The sequence below is a fragment of the Temnothorax nylanderi genome, unplaced genomic scaffold (genome assembly GCF_030848795.1).
Source record: "Temnothorax nylanderi isolate EJ_2023f unplaced genomic scaffold, tnyl_v1.0 TNYL_tig0016_pilon, whole genome shotgun sequence".
Taxonomy (NCBI): domain Eukaryota; kingdom Metazoa; phylum Arthropoda; class Insecta; order Hymenoptera; family Formicidae; genus Temnothorax; species Temnothorax nylanderi.
Genome location: NW_027249078.1, coordinates 1,234,040 through 1,253,608, shown reverse-complemented (window position 1 = coordinate 1,253,608; position 19,569 = coordinate 1,234,040). Strand labels below are relative to the sequence as shown.

The 19,569-nt window shown below is 36.9% G+C and overlaps 3 protein-coding genes and 1 long non-coding RNA gene across 5 annotated transcripts in view; 3 read left to right on the top strand and 1 right to left on the bottom strand.

The window, feature by feature from the left end:
* Positions 1–2,326: 2,326 nt before the first annotated feature.
* Positions 2,327–4,644, top strand: LOC139768461 (uncharacterized). Its single transcript, XM_071698679.1, has 3 exons — positions 2,327–2,989; positions 3,549–4,235; positions 4,417–4,644. The coding sequence occupies exons 2-3, from the start codon at positions 3,765–3,767 to the stop codon at positions 4,444–4,446; spliced, it is 501 nt and encodes a 166-aa protein (XP_071554780.1). The 5' UTR covers positions 2,327–2,989; positions 3,549–3,764; the 3' UTR covers positions 4,447–4,644.
* A 491-nt stretch (positions 4,645–5,135) lies between these two features.
* LOC139768446 (arylsulfatase B) lies at positions 5,136–11,337 on the top strand. Its single transcript, XM_071698638.1, has 8 exons — positions 5,136–5,455; positions 6,404–6,563; positions 6,890–7,116; positions 7,566–7,809; positions 8,004–8,161; positions 8,444–8,735; positions 9,065–9,408; positions 9,635–11,337. Exons 1-8 carry the CDS (start codon positions 5,333–5,335, stop codon positions 9,869–9,871), a joined length of 1,785 nt encoding a protein of 594 aa, XP_071554739.1. The 5' UTR covers positions 5,136–5,332; the 3' UTR covers positions 9,872–11,337.
* The window catches only part of LOC139768469 (uncharacterized), a 29,236-nt gene continuing 17,520 nt past the window's right edge, over positions 7,854–19,569 (bottom strand). Inside the window, exons 3-4 of the long non-coding RNA XR_011717364.1 lie at positions 15,247–15,401; positions 7,854–9,451 (exon numbers count right to left, since the gene is read on the bottom strand). This is a non-coding gene — a long non-coding RNA (uncharacterized lncRNA). The remainder of the gene's footprint in view (positions 9,452–15,246; positions 15,402–19,569) is intronic.
* Positions 12,157–19,562, top strand: LOC139768447 (arylsulfatase B). 2 transcript variants are annotated; one of them, XM_071698639.1, is made up of 9 exons: positions 12,157–12,346; positions 12,873–13,032; positions 13,467–13,693; positions 13,949–14,210; positions 14,887–15,044; positions 15,249–15,540; positions 15,727–16,007; positions 16,249–16,420; positions 19,459–19,562. In XM_071698639.1, the coding sequence occupies exons 1-9, from the start codon at positions 12,218–12,220 to the stop codon at positions 19,518–19,520; spliced, it is 1,743 nt and encodes a 580-aa protein (XP_071554740.1). In that variant the 5' UTR covers positions 12,157–12,217; the 3' UTR covers positions 19,521–19,562. The 2 variants fall into 2 exon arrangements, with proteins under 2 accessions (XP_071554740.1, XP_071554741.1); XM_071698640.1 differs by lacking the exon at positions 19,459–19,562 and having other exon boundaries at positions 16,249–16,896.

The window sequence follows — 19,569 nt, the reverse complement described above, 5'->3', positions numbered from 1 at the left end:
AGTTAACAAACATGTACGAGAAAAATATTCAACAGTTTACAGAGAGGCAGCTGTTTCGTAATAGAATAGAATAGAAAAAAGAAGGAACGGGACGGAGAGGGGCTGAATAATTCTCCCCAAAGCCCGCAAAGGCCTATTCGCGAACCGAGTTTGCGGGTCCAAGGATGCGATCCACTTGGCGCTCCAAGCTCCAAGCTCCAGACGCTCTTGGAAACATTTCATCCTTGTTGTTTATCAAATGTTAAACAAGAACAAAATGATTCTAGGTCGCGAAGGAATTGCCGTTCGTCATTTTCGACATCACCGATCGCTCTCGTATGTAAATGAACGTTCCGCGATTGGCCCGCTCGTTCAGAGGCGGGATTCTGTAACTCGACGATCCTCTCGACGTTCGACGTGTCGTACCACGTGGTACGTATGTATATACACGTCCTTGCTCCTCGTGTCAATTAATTCCCACCTCTTTGTTCGGTTTTGTCGTCAACCGAATATTCGACGTAACGTTTTTCTACGAATAAATTTCCCGCATATGCGAGATAAGATAAATATTATTGCATGCACGTTCATGTAGCCAGTTCTTGCTCGTTATTCGGCGGGCAGCTGGTTGACGATGATCAAGGATGAGGATCAAGGCGTACAGGAATTTCAATGGTATCATGCACAAGGTATAAACGGCGCTTGTGAAGATTTTGGAACAGCGCAAGTAGCGCCGTTGCAATTAAAGGGCCGCTTTAAAAAAACGCTGTATCCTGGACAAGCTGGACAGACCTGTTGGTGAAGCCACCAAGCAAACTTGTCATGAGATCGATACAGATGTCGAGAGATGCCTCCTGCTCCACAGGCCGTTCAGCGTCCTTTTGTTCAATAGTAAAGGAGAATTGTTACTTCAGAAACGGTCGAGTGTTAAAGTGAGAACTCCCTTTCATGCTTTCTACTTTTAAATATAATTTTATATTTTAGCTAAAGAAGTAAAAATTGAATAATCAGGTTTCAGTGAAATTTATTGAATGATTTAGGTGAAAATATTTTTCCATAAAAACCTGTAAAAATCGATAGTAAGATTGTATATTCTATAACGAATTAAAAAACTAACATTCTTTTAATTATATATTCTTTGAATTGGATTCACGTTTTTGTTTATCGTGACTTTCTAACGTGTGATATTAAATATTTTAGAAATCGTAAAAATGTTTAAAAGCTTGAATTAAACAAAATTCTTAGTGTGAAACAATCGTCCTCGCATTTCTGCAAATGTCAATATATGCGTTTCTTATTATAAAGTGTACACATATTTTGTTAAACATCATGTATAAATTGTAAGGAAATAAATTTATTATTCTACATTTATTAATTCGCATCGCTTCTGTATCTGTCTACAATATCTTTCCTAATTAATTTATTTTCGTATTTTTCATATTCCCGCGACTATAATTCGTCACATTGTTTCCGGACCGTCAACTACATTTACAGCTCTTAACGAGCGACTTCTCCATTATTTTATCAATTTTAAAGGATGCCGTTGCGTAGATGTAAGTATGCGCTCATTTAACCGTCCGCTTGAGGCGTTCCCAATTATTTGGACGTCTTAATCAGTACGTCACTCGTTGCGTCAACGAGTATCTATCATTGTAGCGAAAGGCGCTTATGTTTATTACGATACACACACACACACACACACACACATTTAGGTTTCCAGTAAATTATAGCGCAGCTAATGAAGAGATGATTTTTCTGGTGAGAAAATAAAAAATGTAAAATAAATGTAAAATGTAAAATAAATCTTTTAATTTTCAAGAAAAAAGAGATATAAGATATTGCCGTTTAACGATGCAGTGATTTGTGCGAATGTAATGGACATCTTACGTACGTCGCTTCTCGAATACATTTGTAATGTAAAGGATTAGAAAAAAATGCTTCAAACATAAAAATTTAATCGACAGTAGAAAAGAAACGACCAACGTGAAGCGATTATGAAATAGAAAGCATCAATATGTATAAAATATCGCGACTTTTATTAAAGAATTAAATTTTTTTCTCTATTAGACGAATCAGAATGAGCAGGGAGGAATCTGAAGAGACAGTAAAAATCTGAAGAAAGAAAAGACTTCACGCGCAATATGTTTTAAATAAATATCTTATCCCAAGTTCGGCGTTATTAAAACAGAATGTGATAAATTATAGGTGCTATAAACTATATGTATACTATTTATTAACATAATTTTCGCAACTGTTCTGTCTACCATTACAATAAAAAAAGTTTTGACAATTTTATGGGTATAATTTGTGTTAAAATACGAAACTCAATTTAAAATATTCTAAAAATTTTATGCCATTACTAACTGTAATATAATTTTAGTAATCGTGCTATATATTTTCCGCATTATAACGCAAGAAAGAGAGAGAGAACATTACGTGGCTGTCCTCGTCCTACATTTAGCCCTGATCCACTGATTTAATTTCCAGAAATCGAGTCATCTATTGAAAACGTAAACTCCTCTATTAAATAAAGCTTCTTCATTTCTAAGTTGTTTTAAAAACCATATAAAATATGTAACTCTTTCCCTAAGTTTAAATAAAAAAACGAGATGGAGATTTCTTAATTTTTATTTAGCTGTAAATGAGGTTTGCTCCATCCAAAGTTCTTTTTTTTATTTGTCAAATTATAAATACAAATTAGAAAATGTAATCTAATGCGGACGTTCATAAATTGTAATCTCCGACTTTTGTATATTTCTACTTTGTATACGTACTTGTCTGTTTATATTGTTATTCCCCCAAGGACGTATTCCCCTAAAGACAAACTGGTTTGTCGTTGAACAGTTCGATCAGTAAACACCCGATCGTTTCGACAATCACGTCTGGCTCGAGTACGCGAAACTGAACTTGGAGGATGAAAAATTGTTGAGCCACATAATAGACAAGCATTTGCCATTACGTTGCCGGCTGTGCGGTGATTTATTTGTATCCAGAGAAGACTTCAAGTCCATCGGTAATATAATTCGCAAAGCAAGTTAATAAATAGGATCCGACAGTCCGCAATTACTCGTGAAAATCGAAAAGCATCATCGTCCACGAGAATTTTAGAACCAAATTTTCGACAAGTTTTGTTTCATTAGAAACGATTATTGTTTATATATTTAATCTGTACTTAAGTATTACATAAAAATAACGGATTGAAAGAAATTAATGCAAACTCATGTTTCATTCGCTTGAATTTTAAATAATATGAAGATTACAGTCCGCTAGAAGGAAATGACCGTCAAATATATGATGCTTTTCTTTTCTATTTTAAAGTTTTGTTACTTGGAAAGCATGTAGAATATTATAATATACAATCAAATCGAAATTAAAATAAAATTTAAGGATATAAAATACATAAACTAATGCAATTCTTATATAAATAATACATTTAAATTTCTCCATTAAAATATTCTCTAAAATTATGCATAACGCATAAATTTCAAGTCTATAAATAGATCTTTTATCTTCAACGTCGGGTATTTTTTATGGCAAGTATGTTAATTCCACATTTTTAACTGAATTTTCAGCTGCGTGCAAGTGGTTTGAACGCTGGCATTGTCTGACGTCGCCGACCTGCTACGACTACCTAGAGAAGAAGCTAAAACCGTGTTCCATAAGCGAGAGCGACTGCAACGGCAGCAGATTTTACACGCCGCCGGAAATCTATCGGAAGACCAGCACGCCAAAAGGCCAGCTTCGAGACGCCCTGATACGTGCCGGAATTCACTTTCGGTCACTCGGAAATGGAGTTGCAGCGTTCCGGAGAGGAGTCAACGAAAAACAACGATGTTAGCGAGGATTCTCTACAACTCCAGGAATTACTGAATGAAAAAATAAAGGAGGTCAAAAAGCACATCCTGGATAACGATATCGCCTGGGAGACTCTTCAAACGCGCTATATCGAGACGAAGAACGAGAACAAGCAGTTACAAGACAAGATCTTACGGCTTTTTCATGAGCTGGATGAAGTTAATAATTCCTTGAAAGAGCGAGAGATGGAGCTCAATACGGGATTACTAATTTCAAAAGAAAAAGAGAGGAAACTTAAGGATTTAATTGAGAATGACATGCAGGAATTTAAGGAACTAAGCGAGGATCTGGAGGATAAACTCGGCAAGCTGAAAGTAGACAGAGAACTGTTGATGCAACGTCTAAGGCAATTGAAGAAATTGAAAACTACACAGGCGAGTCAGCAGATGCCACCTATCGAGAGGGTATAAAATTTTGTTTAATTATTTGAATTATATATGTTTAAATCTTATCATCTATTATCTCGCTAACATCGTATCAAATCTTTATCATTTATTATATTTAGATTAAATTTAGATTAAATGGCAATCGTCGACGATCGATCTGTATCGATTTATTAAAAAATTAAATTTATTTCTCTCTTAGACGAATCAGAATGAGCAGGAAGGAATCTGAAGAGACAGTAAAAATCTGAAGAAAGACAGAAAAGACTTCACGCGCAATATATTTTAAATAAATATCTTATCCCAAGTCCGGCATTATTAAAACAGAATGTGATAAATTATAGGTGCTATAAAACTATATGTATACTATTTATTAACATAATTTTCGCAACTGTTCTGTCTACCATTACAATAAAAAAAGTTTTGACAATTTTATGGGTATAATTTGTGTTAAAATACGAAACTCAATTTAAAATATTCTAAAAATTTAATGCCATTACTAGCTGTGATATAATTTTAATCGTGCTATATATTTTCAGTAACGCCAGGTTAAAAATTTATAATTTTATATGATAATATATATTGTTAATTTCTTTTAATTTTCAACTTATATATTTTTGACTATAGAACCTCAGACATAAGAACGAAGGAGTCCTGCGTTCTTCTCCTCTAACGCTTCCCTCTTACATTGCGTTTTCTAAAGTCTACGCGATCGTATAAGCAGTCGCGGGGGGAATTAGATAAGTAGAGAAAATGGGTTGTAAGACGAGAAGCAACCCAGTTTAAGACACGTTAGCCTCGTCATTATCGCGATTATTAGTATATCTTCCTTTCCCTTCCTTAGTTCCCTCTCGCCTTGATCCATTCATGACGCGCTCTTTCGTGGGTGGGCTATATAAACGTGTTTGTGTCTTCTCTATGCTCCTTTGTATTACGCGAGAGCTCGTCGGTATACATATGCCGTATAAATAATGTACCCTCCTTTTGTTTACGCGAATATCGCTGTCGAGTGACGCGAAAAGTGCAAAGAAGAGGCCGCGTGGACATAGAGTGAAGTTTTATTTCTCTTCCTCTCTCAGCATCCCTGAATATCCGAAAATCTTTAAATCGTCACGAAGATGGTGCGTTTAATGATAATACAGACTATTTATCACGTTTTATGCCTTTTTTTGTTCCTTGGGACTACATTTGGCCTGCATGAAACGGCACCGAATATAATCGTCTTGATGGCTGATGATCTGGTAAGACATTGATAAAAATGAAGATACCGATGTTTCACTTGACTATTGTTTTATAAAGATATTAAGATAAATAAATAAATATAATATATATATTTTTTAACTAATCCTTCTCTCTCTTTCTTTTTCTCTAATTTTTGAGATTAGCATTTATTAAATTCTTTTCTGTTCTTTTCTATCCGTACTTTATCTTTTCACAAAAAGTTTAAAATTTAATTAAAGAGGCGAAGAGATTAGAAATATCATATCTACTCTTAACAAAAATTTAGATATTTAAATGTACTCTACAGGCATTTGCAGGAGTTTTATAGGATTTACATATTATATAAAAGTAGAAAGAAACAGAAGGAAAAGGAAAATTTTTGAAAAATATATGGAGATTAATATCTGCGAAAACAAATTCTTTTTTTAATGCATTTTGATTCATCTGTTTCATAGAATACTTGAAACATTTGCAGATGTTCAAAATTATTTTTATCTTGTATGTAACGGTTTGCATAAACTTTCATTTACTACTTGCGTTACTCGCGCTTGCTCGACGTACTCAATTCAGCACGATTAATTTACATAAAAGTATCCCGGATTAAAATTATCCTTAGTTTAGTTAATTATCGTAGCTTACGTATTTTATCTACGCCTCCGCAATCAACAAGTACGCACGTCGTAAACTGTGACTCATTCCGACTACACGACAGAATGCTAATTCCTGCACACGCCTATTACGACTTAATTCGATCACGTAATTTTGATGTGCTGGACTTCCGGTGCGAGAAAAATATTTTATACGTACACATGTAAATATATAGCGCTCATTGTCAGACACTCCTCTTATAATTATCTGTTAATTACCGAATTATTAATACTTTGCAGTGATTATTAATTAATTCTCATTATATATACTTTTATTATATATTATACGTGCTGACAGACAATAACGCTCGAAATTTTCAGGGGTGGAACGACGTCGGTTTCCACGGCTCTAATCAGATACCTACCCCGAACATAGACGCCCTAGCGTATAACGGAATTATATTAAATAGACATTACGTCTTGCCGTCTAGCACACCTTCCAGAACCGCGTTTTTCACCGGAAAGTATCCGATGCGTATGGGTATGTATTATTCATTGCTTTATACACAATAAACTTTCTTTACATACGTTACAAAGTTCTTTTCGAAAAACAGATTCCAGTGCCAGCTTTTTTCCTCTTCTGTTTTTAACCGAAGAGGTCAGATTTTATTTGTTTTTTTTTTATACCGCAAAGTTTTACGACATTTACGATGTGTCTGCGTCTGAGCGATAAAAAGACATACACGAATAACGCAACAATTTAACGCGCATTTAAGGAGATGATAATGAGGCAATGCGCACGATGACGTCGTGAATTAATGCAGCATCCGAAATACTCTTGTATGCAGCCTGTGTTGTTTGGTACAGGTATGCAGGGGGATGATATACAGGGTGGCGAACCCAGAGGACTACCCCTCAGCGTGAGGATCTTGCCGGAACACTTGCGGGGGCTAGGGTACACGACGAAGCTGATCGGGAAGTGGCATTTGGGGTACCACACGCCTCAGCACACGCCCTTGCACCGTGGCTTCGATTCCTTTCTTGGCTTTTACAATAGTCATGTTTCGTATTATGACTACAAGTACTCATATCAGGTACATATCCCGATCGAGAAGATCGTAAAAATCAAAACGGATGTCTTTTTTTTCTAAAGTCTTGTCTCTTTCGCATGTTTTATTAACGATCTAGTTTTCTACATAAAAATTGCAATAAAAATTACTTAAAATAAGATGAATAAAAAAATCATTATAATCGACAATTAATCTCAGAAGCTAAACTGATTAATTCCATTTTTTATAAATTTCTCAATTTTTGTACCAGAGCGCATGATTAGTTTACAACTTTGTCAAATATTCTCTACTTTTTAATGTAGTTAATTAGCTTGGGTTTTGAGAAGGCTCACACACTGATCCTCTCTGTCTTTTTATTCATCTTCTCTATAAACTGTATATCTAAGTAATTTTTATTATATTTTCTATGCAAGACTTAATTTTTATTATATATCGTTGCTGTTATTTTGTTGTTTTCTTTACATGTATATCAGAATATGAGCGGGTATGACATGCATCGTGGCGATGCTCCGGCTTACGGCTTAACCGACAAGTATGTGACGGACCTTTTCACCGATGAGGCAGTTAGGATTATTGAGGGTCACGACCCGTCTCGGCCGCTCTATCTCCAAATATCGCATCTCGCTGTTCACGCGCCTCTCGAGAACCCGCAAGATTACGATCACTACGATAAGCGGTTCATGCATATCCGGGAACAAAATCGTCGCAAGTATGCCAGTGAGTACAATTATGTGGATTATGTCGACGGCAAAAGTCGGTGGTTGTTTGACGTTGATCAATATAATTGCAATTTACAAATGAAATAAGTACCAAATATTATAATTTAATTTAATCGTGTACGAGAACTTACGTAAGATATTTGTAAAGACTGCTTTATTCTCCCTTCGATATCTTGTCGTTAATTTCGTTAGGGATGGTATCGAAATTAGACGATTCCGTTGGGCGCATCGTTCATACTTTGGGTAACCGGGGAATGTTAAGGAATTCGGTGGTCCTCTTCCTCACTGACAACGGTGCGGCACCCATTGGCAAATTTCGCAATTTCGGCTCTAATTATCCCTTACGTGGTGTAAGTATTTTCAAGTCACATACCGACTCAGATATCAAATTGATGAAAGTCTGGTCGTACATATTCAGTCGCTACCAATTTTCGACGGTGATAATTTAAGAAAAAAAAAGTAAAATTATTTATAAACAAATATTATTATCTATATATTACTGATATATTATGAAAATACCAGCGTTTTACCTAATCTATTCGAAAATTTCCCGGAGATACGCGCGAGCTTATGAGCCGCTTTGATGTTTTAAGAGACACGGCGGTATATAAGAGCGTGATTTATGATGGCAGATGAAATACACCCTTTACGAGGGTGGGGTGAGAGGAGTTGCCGTGCTGTGGTCACCAAAATTGCGTAAAGCAGCACGTGTGTGCGATGACCTGGTGCACATATCCGACTGGCTGCCAACCCTCTATGCCGCTGCTGCCGGCGATCTGACGGATTTGGGGGAGATCGACGGGGTGAATCAGTGGCGCATGTTGAACGACGGTTATCCGATAGTCAGGGACAAGCTGTTGCTGAACATCGACGAGATTTCCAAGACCGAGGGTGCCATATATAAGCAGTACAAGCTTCTTCGAGGTATTCCGTTATCGTGATTGAGCAAAATAATAATTAAATTTTCACCTGACGACGCGTAGAGACTTATGAATAAATAATTCTTTTAGCTGAAACTTCAAAAATGAAACTTGCAATCGTAAAATACGTAACTATTAAATAAATATTAACAAGATTTAATAGTAACAAGATTTCAAACTTTACGTAAAAATTTTTCAACAGTCAGTCGCAAACTCGTAGATTTTAAGATTCATAACATTTTAATTTTAAAAATGGGAAAGATATTTTCAGTATTTAGCTCATTTATTGTTTGTAATGCCATTCATTAACGCTCACGAAAAATTACGTCTCAGGATCGATGGAAGGTGGCCACTACGATGGATATTACCGTGACTACGAAAGAAATTATTTACCTACATATTTCAACGATTCGAAGAAAAACGCACAGGAGGAACTGCCACCCTACACCGAGACCATCCTGAAGAGCGCAGTGTCGCAGAGCATCACCTATCATCTGGGCGGTCCGGTCACTCAGCCCAGCACGATGATTCAGTTACGACGCGAAGCCATGGTCCATTGTCGATCCAATTCCACTTTATACAGAGACAATTTTTTCACTTGCAACGTGACCGAGTGCCTCTTCGATATCGAGAACGATCCTTGCGAAACGAAGAACATCGTCGAGCAATATCCGAGGGTGAGGAAACGTTCAACATTAAATCTGATTGCGCGAGCTGGAACTAAATTAAAACGGAAGTCTTAAAAGCACGAATGTGTAATCAGCGAGCATGTATCTTTTAAGTTTTAATCTCGCAAACATGAAAGGATTAAATTATGCATCGTTATTGTTGAAAGAGATCTACAGCAGCTTGCTATAGTTCAAGGTTCAGAGCATGTCATATCGGTCATTTCTTTCCTCACAGATCGCTCGCGAGCTGGATCAATTTCTGGAACAGTACGGACGCAATGTCACGGTACAAGTCAAGCCGCCGGTGGACTGGCTCGCTGATCCAAGAAGGACGAACAACACGTGGGAGCCATGGATACCATCGGCCGATCCGTTTTATCCGTACAACGCGGCGGCTAAGTTGGCCGGTTTGGCATATTATCTTCACATCGGGATCGTCCTCGTGGCGGTCGTGTGTAAAACTTTTGTTTGAACAATTATCCCGGTCGAAATGCAAACGTGTATACGTAATGAAATTCCGTAAGTCCGTCTAGATTCTAGATTAAGGCCCACTGTCCACGGAGCGTCGATGCGTACATTTTACAGAATGAGTAAAAATAGCTGTTAAAATTTAGTGGAGATGGCACCATTAATTCACAAACAAAACCAATATGCACTGTCAGTACTGAAAATTTATGATATACATAACGTAAACTATAAATTTTCAGTACTGACAGTGAATATTGAAACGCAGCCACAGTTGAACTGTGGTAAGAGTTCGATTAAACTTCACATGAAATATTTTGAAATTCGGCGCTTTAGCCACCGAGAACATGTGCATCGCGCGTTGTACGCCCAGCGACCGACAATGCCATACGCCGGGCTTCATGACGAAAGCATGCAGCGACGAAAACGCGACGCTGCAGCTTCGTGTCGACAGATGTCTATTGCTTTACATTGGTCGCTGCATGGAAGCGTACAGGAAGCGTAGAGTATCTAAAGGGCCTCGCGCACAAAATTGCATAGGCTGCATATGTATAGCACAAGACCGCTATCAATTAGCTAATCAATTAGCATCTTAGGTAAATTAATATAGTGACTTTATGCTGGATGCTCATTGGTTTAGCGGTCTTATCTTACGCTTATGTTAAGCTATGCATTTTGTGCGCGATGGCCTTAATACGCTATGCAGCTACGCCTCCGTGGACAGTGGGCCTAATTCGCTGGCACGTGGAGTATCGAAGTCGTATAGAGGTAAAAAAAAGTATTCCTACATTTTCGTTTTTCTGTCATGCGGTCTTTAAGAGAAGATCACATGGTACGACACGCGCCAATGTTACAGCACGGCAACGCATAAATCGTAGACATGCTAAACGTGAGCTACGTCTGAATTAGCATTTGCATTGTTCGGCGAATTAACATTTATATTGTCAATTTTTTGTATGTACTACCGTATATGGCATTATGATGTTTTTTTTCTTTGACGCTGTAGAAACATTTGTGAATATAAAAGCATGACAAACGCGAGATAGCTTATCTTATTGCATCTTATTCGAGAACGGGTGGAGCGAAAGTTTTGGCACGCTGAAAGGAAGTTTTACTTTGAACAATCTAACGAAATATCATTTCATTTTTTGTTTTTTTTTGCTAATTGTGTCCTTTAGGATAAATTAATTTGCGATGGGATTAAGCGATCTTAAAAGCAACATTGCGTTTTTATGGAGTTTGATTCTCGTCGTTTGATCACATTATTCTGATAAAAGGTAGACTATGGAATATATATAGAAGATACTTTTCAGTACCTTTCTTTTAATTAATATTTTATTATTAATTATATCATATACGTCTTGTAATTAAATAATATTAATTTATAATTAACCGCATTGTATGTAATCTAAGTGTATACATACGCTAAACAAACGTGTGTACGTACTTAGAAATAAAATCAATATTCGGACACTTTTATATATATATATATATATATATATATATAATGTATCCTAAAGTATCCGTTATACATATATGTATAACTCCACATGTATTAAATACCATGTTCGTAAATTATGTATATTACAAATTTATTCGAAAACACGAAAGCTAAAATAATAAACGATAAAAAAGCTGTAATAAAAGATAAAAACTAAAAGTATGTTTTATAGCTTATATATATGTATATATGTCTATATGTACATATGTATGTATATTGCGTGAATACTATCGCTCTATAGTGCACCTATAAATTTCGCAATGTGTATTTCACACTTTGCAGTGGCAGGCTTAATGCGAACCTAATCATTCGACTATCGAACGTTACGAGTAAAAGGTCGCTAAAAACCGCGTCGTGCTATCAAATGATAAGATAACATTTATCACATTGCTTCCTCAGAAAGCCTTTTGCACTAATTAATAGTTATAAAGAGAAATTGTCGAGAAAGATAAATCGTTTGTCGCGTTATAGAATCGTTAGATGGTCGCCAGCGCGGTAAATTTTAACATTTCAAAATACAGTTATGTGCAAAATAATAGCACCGGCTGAAAAAATAAAGAAAATTATAAATTTAAAATTAATTAACTGAAAATTACTTTATTTTATTTATTAAATATACATCAATTAATAGAAACATAAAACATAACATCTCATTATTACAAAAAGATAACAATGAAAAAATAGAATTTTGTTAAAATTTATAATTTTCTTCATTTTGTTCAGTCGGTGCTATTATTTTGCACATCATAATTTTATAAACAGCGCATTACGACATCCGATGATTCCATTGCGCAGATTTAACGTAACTTCGGTCATTTTGCCACTGGACTGACAGAAGAACTGGTAAAAGCAATGAATTTGAACAATGTGTCGCTTGTCTTCGTACTGACAGTTTTAAGTGTCGTGTGCCTTTATTTTGGTTTAACCTGCGTTTCCGTGCAGCCTGCACCTAACATCGTCGTTATTATCGCTGATGATTTGGTAAGAAATTATTTTATCCGCGTAACGAAGGTGAACTTAATGTCTTCGTAGAGTACAGAGTCTTAGAATATCTAAATTTTAAAAAATCGATAGCAACTCGATAAAAAATATCATACGATTTAAACAGTAGCTTTATTTTAAAACCTGTGTTTTTTGCAGCGATACATATGTATCACTGTTATCAAGAAAATTATTTAACGATAAATTAAATTCTTTAAGTCACGTATCTTTCATCGCTTTTCTGGATTTTCTTAATTATCGGAAATGATAAACGAGACGTGTATACAATGAAAAGCTAGTTAGTGTCGCAAAATCAAGTGAGACAAGAAAACGACCAACGAACCGTTTACATTAGAATATTTGTAAGATTTTGCATTTCACGAACAGGAAAAAATATCGTGTCACTCATGATGTTACCAAAAATTGTTGATGTAAATCCGTTTAGTATACGCATGAACCTTACGTGACTTAATCGATCTTGATAAATTATAAAACACGTCTTTTAATATGCGTCTCACCGACTAAGGGATGGAATGACGTTAGCTTCCATGGTGCCGATGAGATTCCTACGCCGAACATAGACGCTCTCGCGTATAACGGCGTGATATTGAACCGACATTATGTGTTGCCGGTGTGCACACCGTCGAGGACGGCTTTCCTCACCGGACAATATCCCATAAGGACAGGTAATCTATTAATTATCGCGGGTAAATGATGTGCAATGACACGGTGCGCTGTTGGATTTTATGATGCAAACCATCGCAACAATCTTCTTACTTCGCTTGTTGGTGCAAGATCCAAAAGTTATCCGCATAAGTTTTATTTATTACTTATTATTTATTAATGAAATTGAAGACACTCTAAAGTATAATCTTTCAATTCGGGATCTAGAAATATTTTAGAAAGATGCGTCAATAGAGCACGGGTGATTTCAGAGAGTTTACTCTTACAATGTTATTTATTATCTATATTTTTTCGTTATTTGTATAATTTATATTTTTATTGATTCTCGAATTGTAATCACTATTATACATTACAAAGCGCAAAAAACACTCCAAAGCTATTTGGAGAGATAAAAATTTAAAATTAGAATTTAATTTCTGAATTAATTACAACCTAGGCATGCAGGGCTATCCCTTGCGAGGAGCTGAACCTCGTGGTATACCCTTGAACTACACTCTTCTACCTGAGTACCTTCGTAGACTCGGATATACCACTCATCTCGTAGGGAAATGGCACGTTGGTTATCACACGAGAAATTTCGGACCCACCCGCCGTGGTTTCGACACTTTCTTGGGATATTACACCGGTTATATTCAATATTACAATCATACACTTCTCGAAAGTGTAAGTTTTCTATAATTAACTGTCGCTAGAGTAAAACAGCGTTATTATAATAGAAATAAAATTATAATAAAAATATTATGTCCAATATATATAGTTAACGATATTATTGTAAAACCGTTTGCAACAGATAGTAGAGATTTGACGTTTTTCCATCACGAGCAATTTCTTTGCACAGTTATAAACATATAATATCTGTAATAAACATTAAATAATATACGTTGTATAATACGTATAGATCGGTATGACATTTTACAGGAACAACTGGGTTACGATTTGCATCGCATCGTGGGCGACAATAACACGGTCGAATACAGATATGACTACATGACTGATCTCGTAACCGACGAGGCTGAAAGTATTATCTCGTCACACAATACCAACAAGCCCATGTATCTGCAATTAGCGCATCTTGCCCCTCATTCTAGCGACGCTGAAGACATCATGGAAGTACGCGATTGGAAAGAAACAAACGCCACTCTCGGTTACATCAAAGATTTGAACAGAAGAAAATACGCGAGTAAGTACTTTTATACCTCTTGGTCATTTTTAAATTGTCAACGTCGTCAATAAAAAATATCGTCAATGTAGAATATGAATTTTACACGCAAAATCAGAAGTCGCGTCCTACTTAATTGCGATTATGAAATGATCTTTCAATTAATTCGTTTTGTATTTGCAAGCAATAATAGTCAGTTTTGCTGATGCAGCAAATATAACATTTTGTTGTTGCAAATTTCGTCAGCTATATGGGCAAAAATATTTAAGTTAAAAGGATTAATTCTCTATTCTCATTCATCTCTATCAGACAATTTTCTTAATAGCATTTGCTATTAACCGAATAAACTGTTTGCTTTAATAATAAATTAATATGTTTCTATGAACTACTCAGTAAACATTTTTTATTTTATTAACAAAACAGATTTTACTGTAACATCAAAGGAATTATCAAAAATCTGTTTGACGTCATATCAAATTTACAATAATAGCAACGATTTTGCTGCAATAGTTAAAAATAATTTTTTTCCTCTGTTATCATACTTCAAATCGTCCGATAAAAGATAATTGCTATTATCTGCTATTTCCTCATACATTTTACTTCACTTTCATTTCAATTATGATAAGAATGTTGATTGCGTGTTTGTATTTTTATTATTTAACTTTGTAACGTTTAATATTGTATATTCTATTTTTAGGTGTCGTTTCTACGTTAGATAAATCTGTCGGTCGAGTGGTAGACGCTCTAAAGAAAAAGGACATTTTAAAAAACACGATCATAATTTTTATGGCCGACAATGGAGCGCAGACTGAAGGATGCTACGAAAATTACGGATCCAATTATCCACTGCGAGGGGTAAGTGCAGTTTTGTACAAATAATAATGAAACTACCCACTCTACGTTTGATTTCGCGCGCGACTAACATCGCTAATGGTAAACAGTAACACTAAATATAATATAGATTAATATTATTAAATGTGCAAAAACAGCTGTTCAGGTAAAATTACGTCTATTAAAAATTTTGAAATTGTATATAAAATTGAAGTAATATATTTACAGTTGAAATTTAGCCTGTTTGAAGGTGGCGTTCGAGGCGCGGCGTGCATCTATTCGCCCTTGATTGATCAGTCATCGAGGGTCTCGACGCAATTGTTTCATATTACCGATTGGCTGCCGACACTATACTCTGCGGCTGGCGGTAGTACGAGTGATCTGAAACAATTGGACGGCATTGATCAATGGTCCGCGATTAAGAAAGTGAAAACTGGCGAACGAAGATCGATTCTTGTAAATATTCAGGAAGGTGAGAACAGCGAGGCGGCGATAATGGGACGTTATAAACTCACTAGAGGTACATACTCAGAACCTTTTTTATTATTTGTTCTAACGTAATTTCGAATTCTCTCTCTCTCTCTCTCTCTCTCTCTCTCTACATATATTATACACATCTTTGGTTTTACCAAAAGCCCAAGATCGGTTTAAGAGTAAATATATGAATAATTAATAATGAATGAATTATGCTTTTTCTTCCATACAGATAAGTCCGATTATCAGAAGCATTATAGTTATTATAGCGGTAACGATGCTACGTATCCCAAGTACAATGTGACGAGTGTGTTAGCGTCGCCAGCCGCAACAGCAATCGCGAGCGTTTCGACTAACGTGTTAACTGCAGCTAAAATAAAACAGCTCCGGAAAGAAGCTACTATAGTTTGCAAGAACCTTACGAATTCCTCCAGTTGCATGAACCGCACTTGCTTGTTCAATATCTACAAAGATCCTTGCGAAATAACAGATCTATCCTCGGAGTACCCTAAGGTGAGATTAGATAATAATATTTCACGACAAGAAACCAATTTCTGCTCTGCTAAGCTAATTACGCCAATAATAATTATTGAATTACGCGTAATACGCATCTGTAATATTTGTGACTTTACCTTCGCTAGGAAAAAAAAATGACTTGTACAAATATATAATTATATAAACCTCGTTTCATCTGGCGCCCGGACGAAATGGAAGCGAGAAACGCTGTCTTAAGAAGACGTCGTTACATTTGCAGGTCGTGAAGAGATTGAGCGTGTTCATCGACAGCTATAAATCGGTCCTCATGAAGGAGCCCAATACACCCGTCGATCCGGCTGGCTTTCCGTGCCACTTTAACAACACTTGGATGCCCTGGCTGCCGGACGACTATCAGTCGATCAGCGAAATGCATTTCACGACGAGCGGAGGTACGTCGTGGCAACATAACGACTTCACTTCGACCTCGTCGTAGACCCGTATTTGCGTTTCTGCCGAGGAACTCAGCTTGAAACCAGTTTTGAGATGCCGAGACGCGTTTCAATAGATGGATCTTAAGAGTCTATTTGATAGTGACATATTCGTCACATTTTCAATCACGATTTAAACAAAGAGCTCTTCCTTCTTTCTTTTTTTGTCTTTGGACACGACCTGAGTTTTATTCTTCTAGCTCGTCAATAATTCTTTGAAAAAAGATCGTTCGATAATCCTTAAGAAAATATGTACATATTAATAGATTTTGATATTGATTGAGTATTGGGAAGAATTACATATTACTCCGAAAGTGTTCTGAGAAGATAGACATAACAAATAGCTTGCGAATTAATTAAAAGCAATGGTATTGTAATCATAAATAATTTTGTAAATTGTTCTAAATTATTAAATTGTAATACTTGACTTAAGAAAATTATAGTCGCAATATTTAATTATCATTAATATTTTGATGATTAAACAAACGGAATAACGGATTCCGCTAAAGTCTATTCAAAGCCAATAATAGACAATTTTATTTTCAACGATTTGAGATCTTTTTATTTCTTTGATCTTTATTCTAGATCTTAATAAAATGTGTCCTTAACGTTCCGTTCCGCTAGCTTTGAGTCACCCTATATATCTTTATTAACGGGGTAGCGTTGACCGTTGAGGGTGGGTGGCAAAAAGTTTATCGTTGGAGGGACAAAACTCTTCTTTTCACTGACGTTATTGTATAGAGATTATGCAGATTGGATGCTGCCGTCGTGCGCGAAGAAGGTTGATATCTATTTAATTACCGGTATCGTATTAATTAATCGTGTCCATGCAAATAGACAGTTCGGAACTTTTGCGACGTCCATTTTGCCGGAGAGGGTGAACCCACAAAGTGCCGTGAATTTTTTCTGTCTTACGTTTCTACGCATTTATCAATTATTTATCCCGCAACAATCACGCTCACGTATTTTATTAGCAGCTTTTACTTCATGACGACCAATATGCGTCTCTCGTTTATCGTCCAAACCGAATCTGCGTCGAACAGTTTGCAAATAAAGCCTAAGAAACGAGCCACGCGTTTTTTAATTAATACCACAGAGTCGCGAAAGTTATTGCGAGACACAACGGCGGGGGGGGGGGGGCAATAATTCTATAGTCGTTCCGCGCTCGTCCCTTCGCTCGCGGTCCATTTCTCATCTCGCTCTTTAATATTTCGAGCGGCCATATTCTTCTTAAACGTTTTTTAGTGCCGTTCCTCACGTGACCGCAGTGCTTTCGGACCGCGGAGAGACAGAGAATGCCGGCTCTAAATTCTAATCTAGGACCAACCAAGCGGGGCCCGCGCGTATTCTCCCCTCGTCTCTTCTCTCACACCCCCGAGGCTCGGCTTTACGGCTCATTTAGCAATTCGCTTATTTGTAAGAAGTCGCAGGCGCGTATACGCGTACGCGTGGCTTTACGCTTTGCCCGCGCAATCACGAGAAGAGGGATGATACGACGACGAGGAAAGAAGCAAGAGGAACAAGAAGAAGCGAAAGGGAGCGGATGAGAAATAGAGAGTGAGTGACTGGACGGGACGGGACGGGGGAAGAGGTACCTTCGCGTTCTACGATCGCGGGAAGGGTTTGGAGTTTAAGTCGCTTTTAATAGCGAAGCAGCTGTCGCCGGATCCGCTTGTCCCTTTTTTATAGTCGATGTCTTCTTCGGCGAATAATGCCGGAAAATAATCTGAGACGGAGGAGCTGCTCTCTTTCTCTCGTCCGGCTAACTTTCCCGCTAATAAAGTCGTGCCTCTAACCCGTTTATTTTTGGTACCGACGCCTCATCACGATCCTTCATCTTTACTAGCCCATTACGCGTCGTCCTGATCAGCCGACGTCTTTAATTTTTCAGTTTTTTTTTTCGTAAATATTAAAATTTAGAAGTCGGAAAAAAATGAGGCAGAAGTGCGTACAATCTTGCTAATTTCAACGAAGCGAGTATTCTTTTCCGTAAGCGGAACAGCTTCATCCGCGTCGAATGAGGTACATCGGGACGGAATCAAGAAAAATGAAGAGAGTTTATTCGGGATCGCGAGATGATAATTAGACGAATGCGTTATTAACGATAAATAACGAGACAGACTTTTATGGCGCACATAGTACGGTTGCGCGAGAAATTCTCGCAGGGATCCGGCGTTCGCTCATTCGTCCACAGTTCTTAAATTAATGAGGTGTAAACGCTTTGCGCGAACCGCAAGTATATAAGTTAATGTGCCATTCATCCCGTAAACCGAGTGGTATAAACAGATATATTTCTACTTTTGTTTCGTGAAGTTATTGCGCGCATACTCACACGAGGATCGCTCGCGGCGAGAAACACGCCGTTTCTCGGAATACTTTTGCAACATTGCCACGGTAATTGCACGGTGCATTTGCGCGCTACACACTTCCGAGGCTCGCGAAAGCGCAACTAACGCTTGTCATTCGATCTTTCCAGTTATCCTTACTGCGAGCAACCGCGCGAGGAGCGTTGGCATCTGCTATCTGATTTTACAGTTAGAGTAATGTAGACATTTATATCGCGATATCTTATCGAGTTGGCGGTATTAGTTGCGCGAAAAAGAAAGCTATACAGTATATTTTTATTATATAATTATTCATTTCTACAAAATTTGCAATTATCGCACAGCCTTATAATCGTAATAGATTCTCATATTTCAATCAAGTTTAATCTCGAAATAAAACACAGCTGTATACTTGACATCCAGTTAAAAAAATTTAATTGCTTCTTATACTAGAATCTTTTCGTGAAATTTATCTCGACGTATCGCGGTTGCGCGATTTGTAGTCTCATTCCCTTCCTTAATTATCTTAAATGAGAACTTAAATTTCTATCATTTCTACCTGTTAAAGACCAAATAATTTTCAAGGAGTTACTCTTTACCCGTATTAATATTAATACCGATTCTATTGATTGGCGTCCGCGATCGGCATGCCTTTTTATATCGCGGTATTTCCAGGGTTACCGCTGCGGGCGAACCCGCTTGTTGGGTTCCGCGTGCGGGACGGAGGGTGGATATAAGTCCGGGCCGAAACTTAACGACGTAATGAACGTCTGACGGAGGATTATT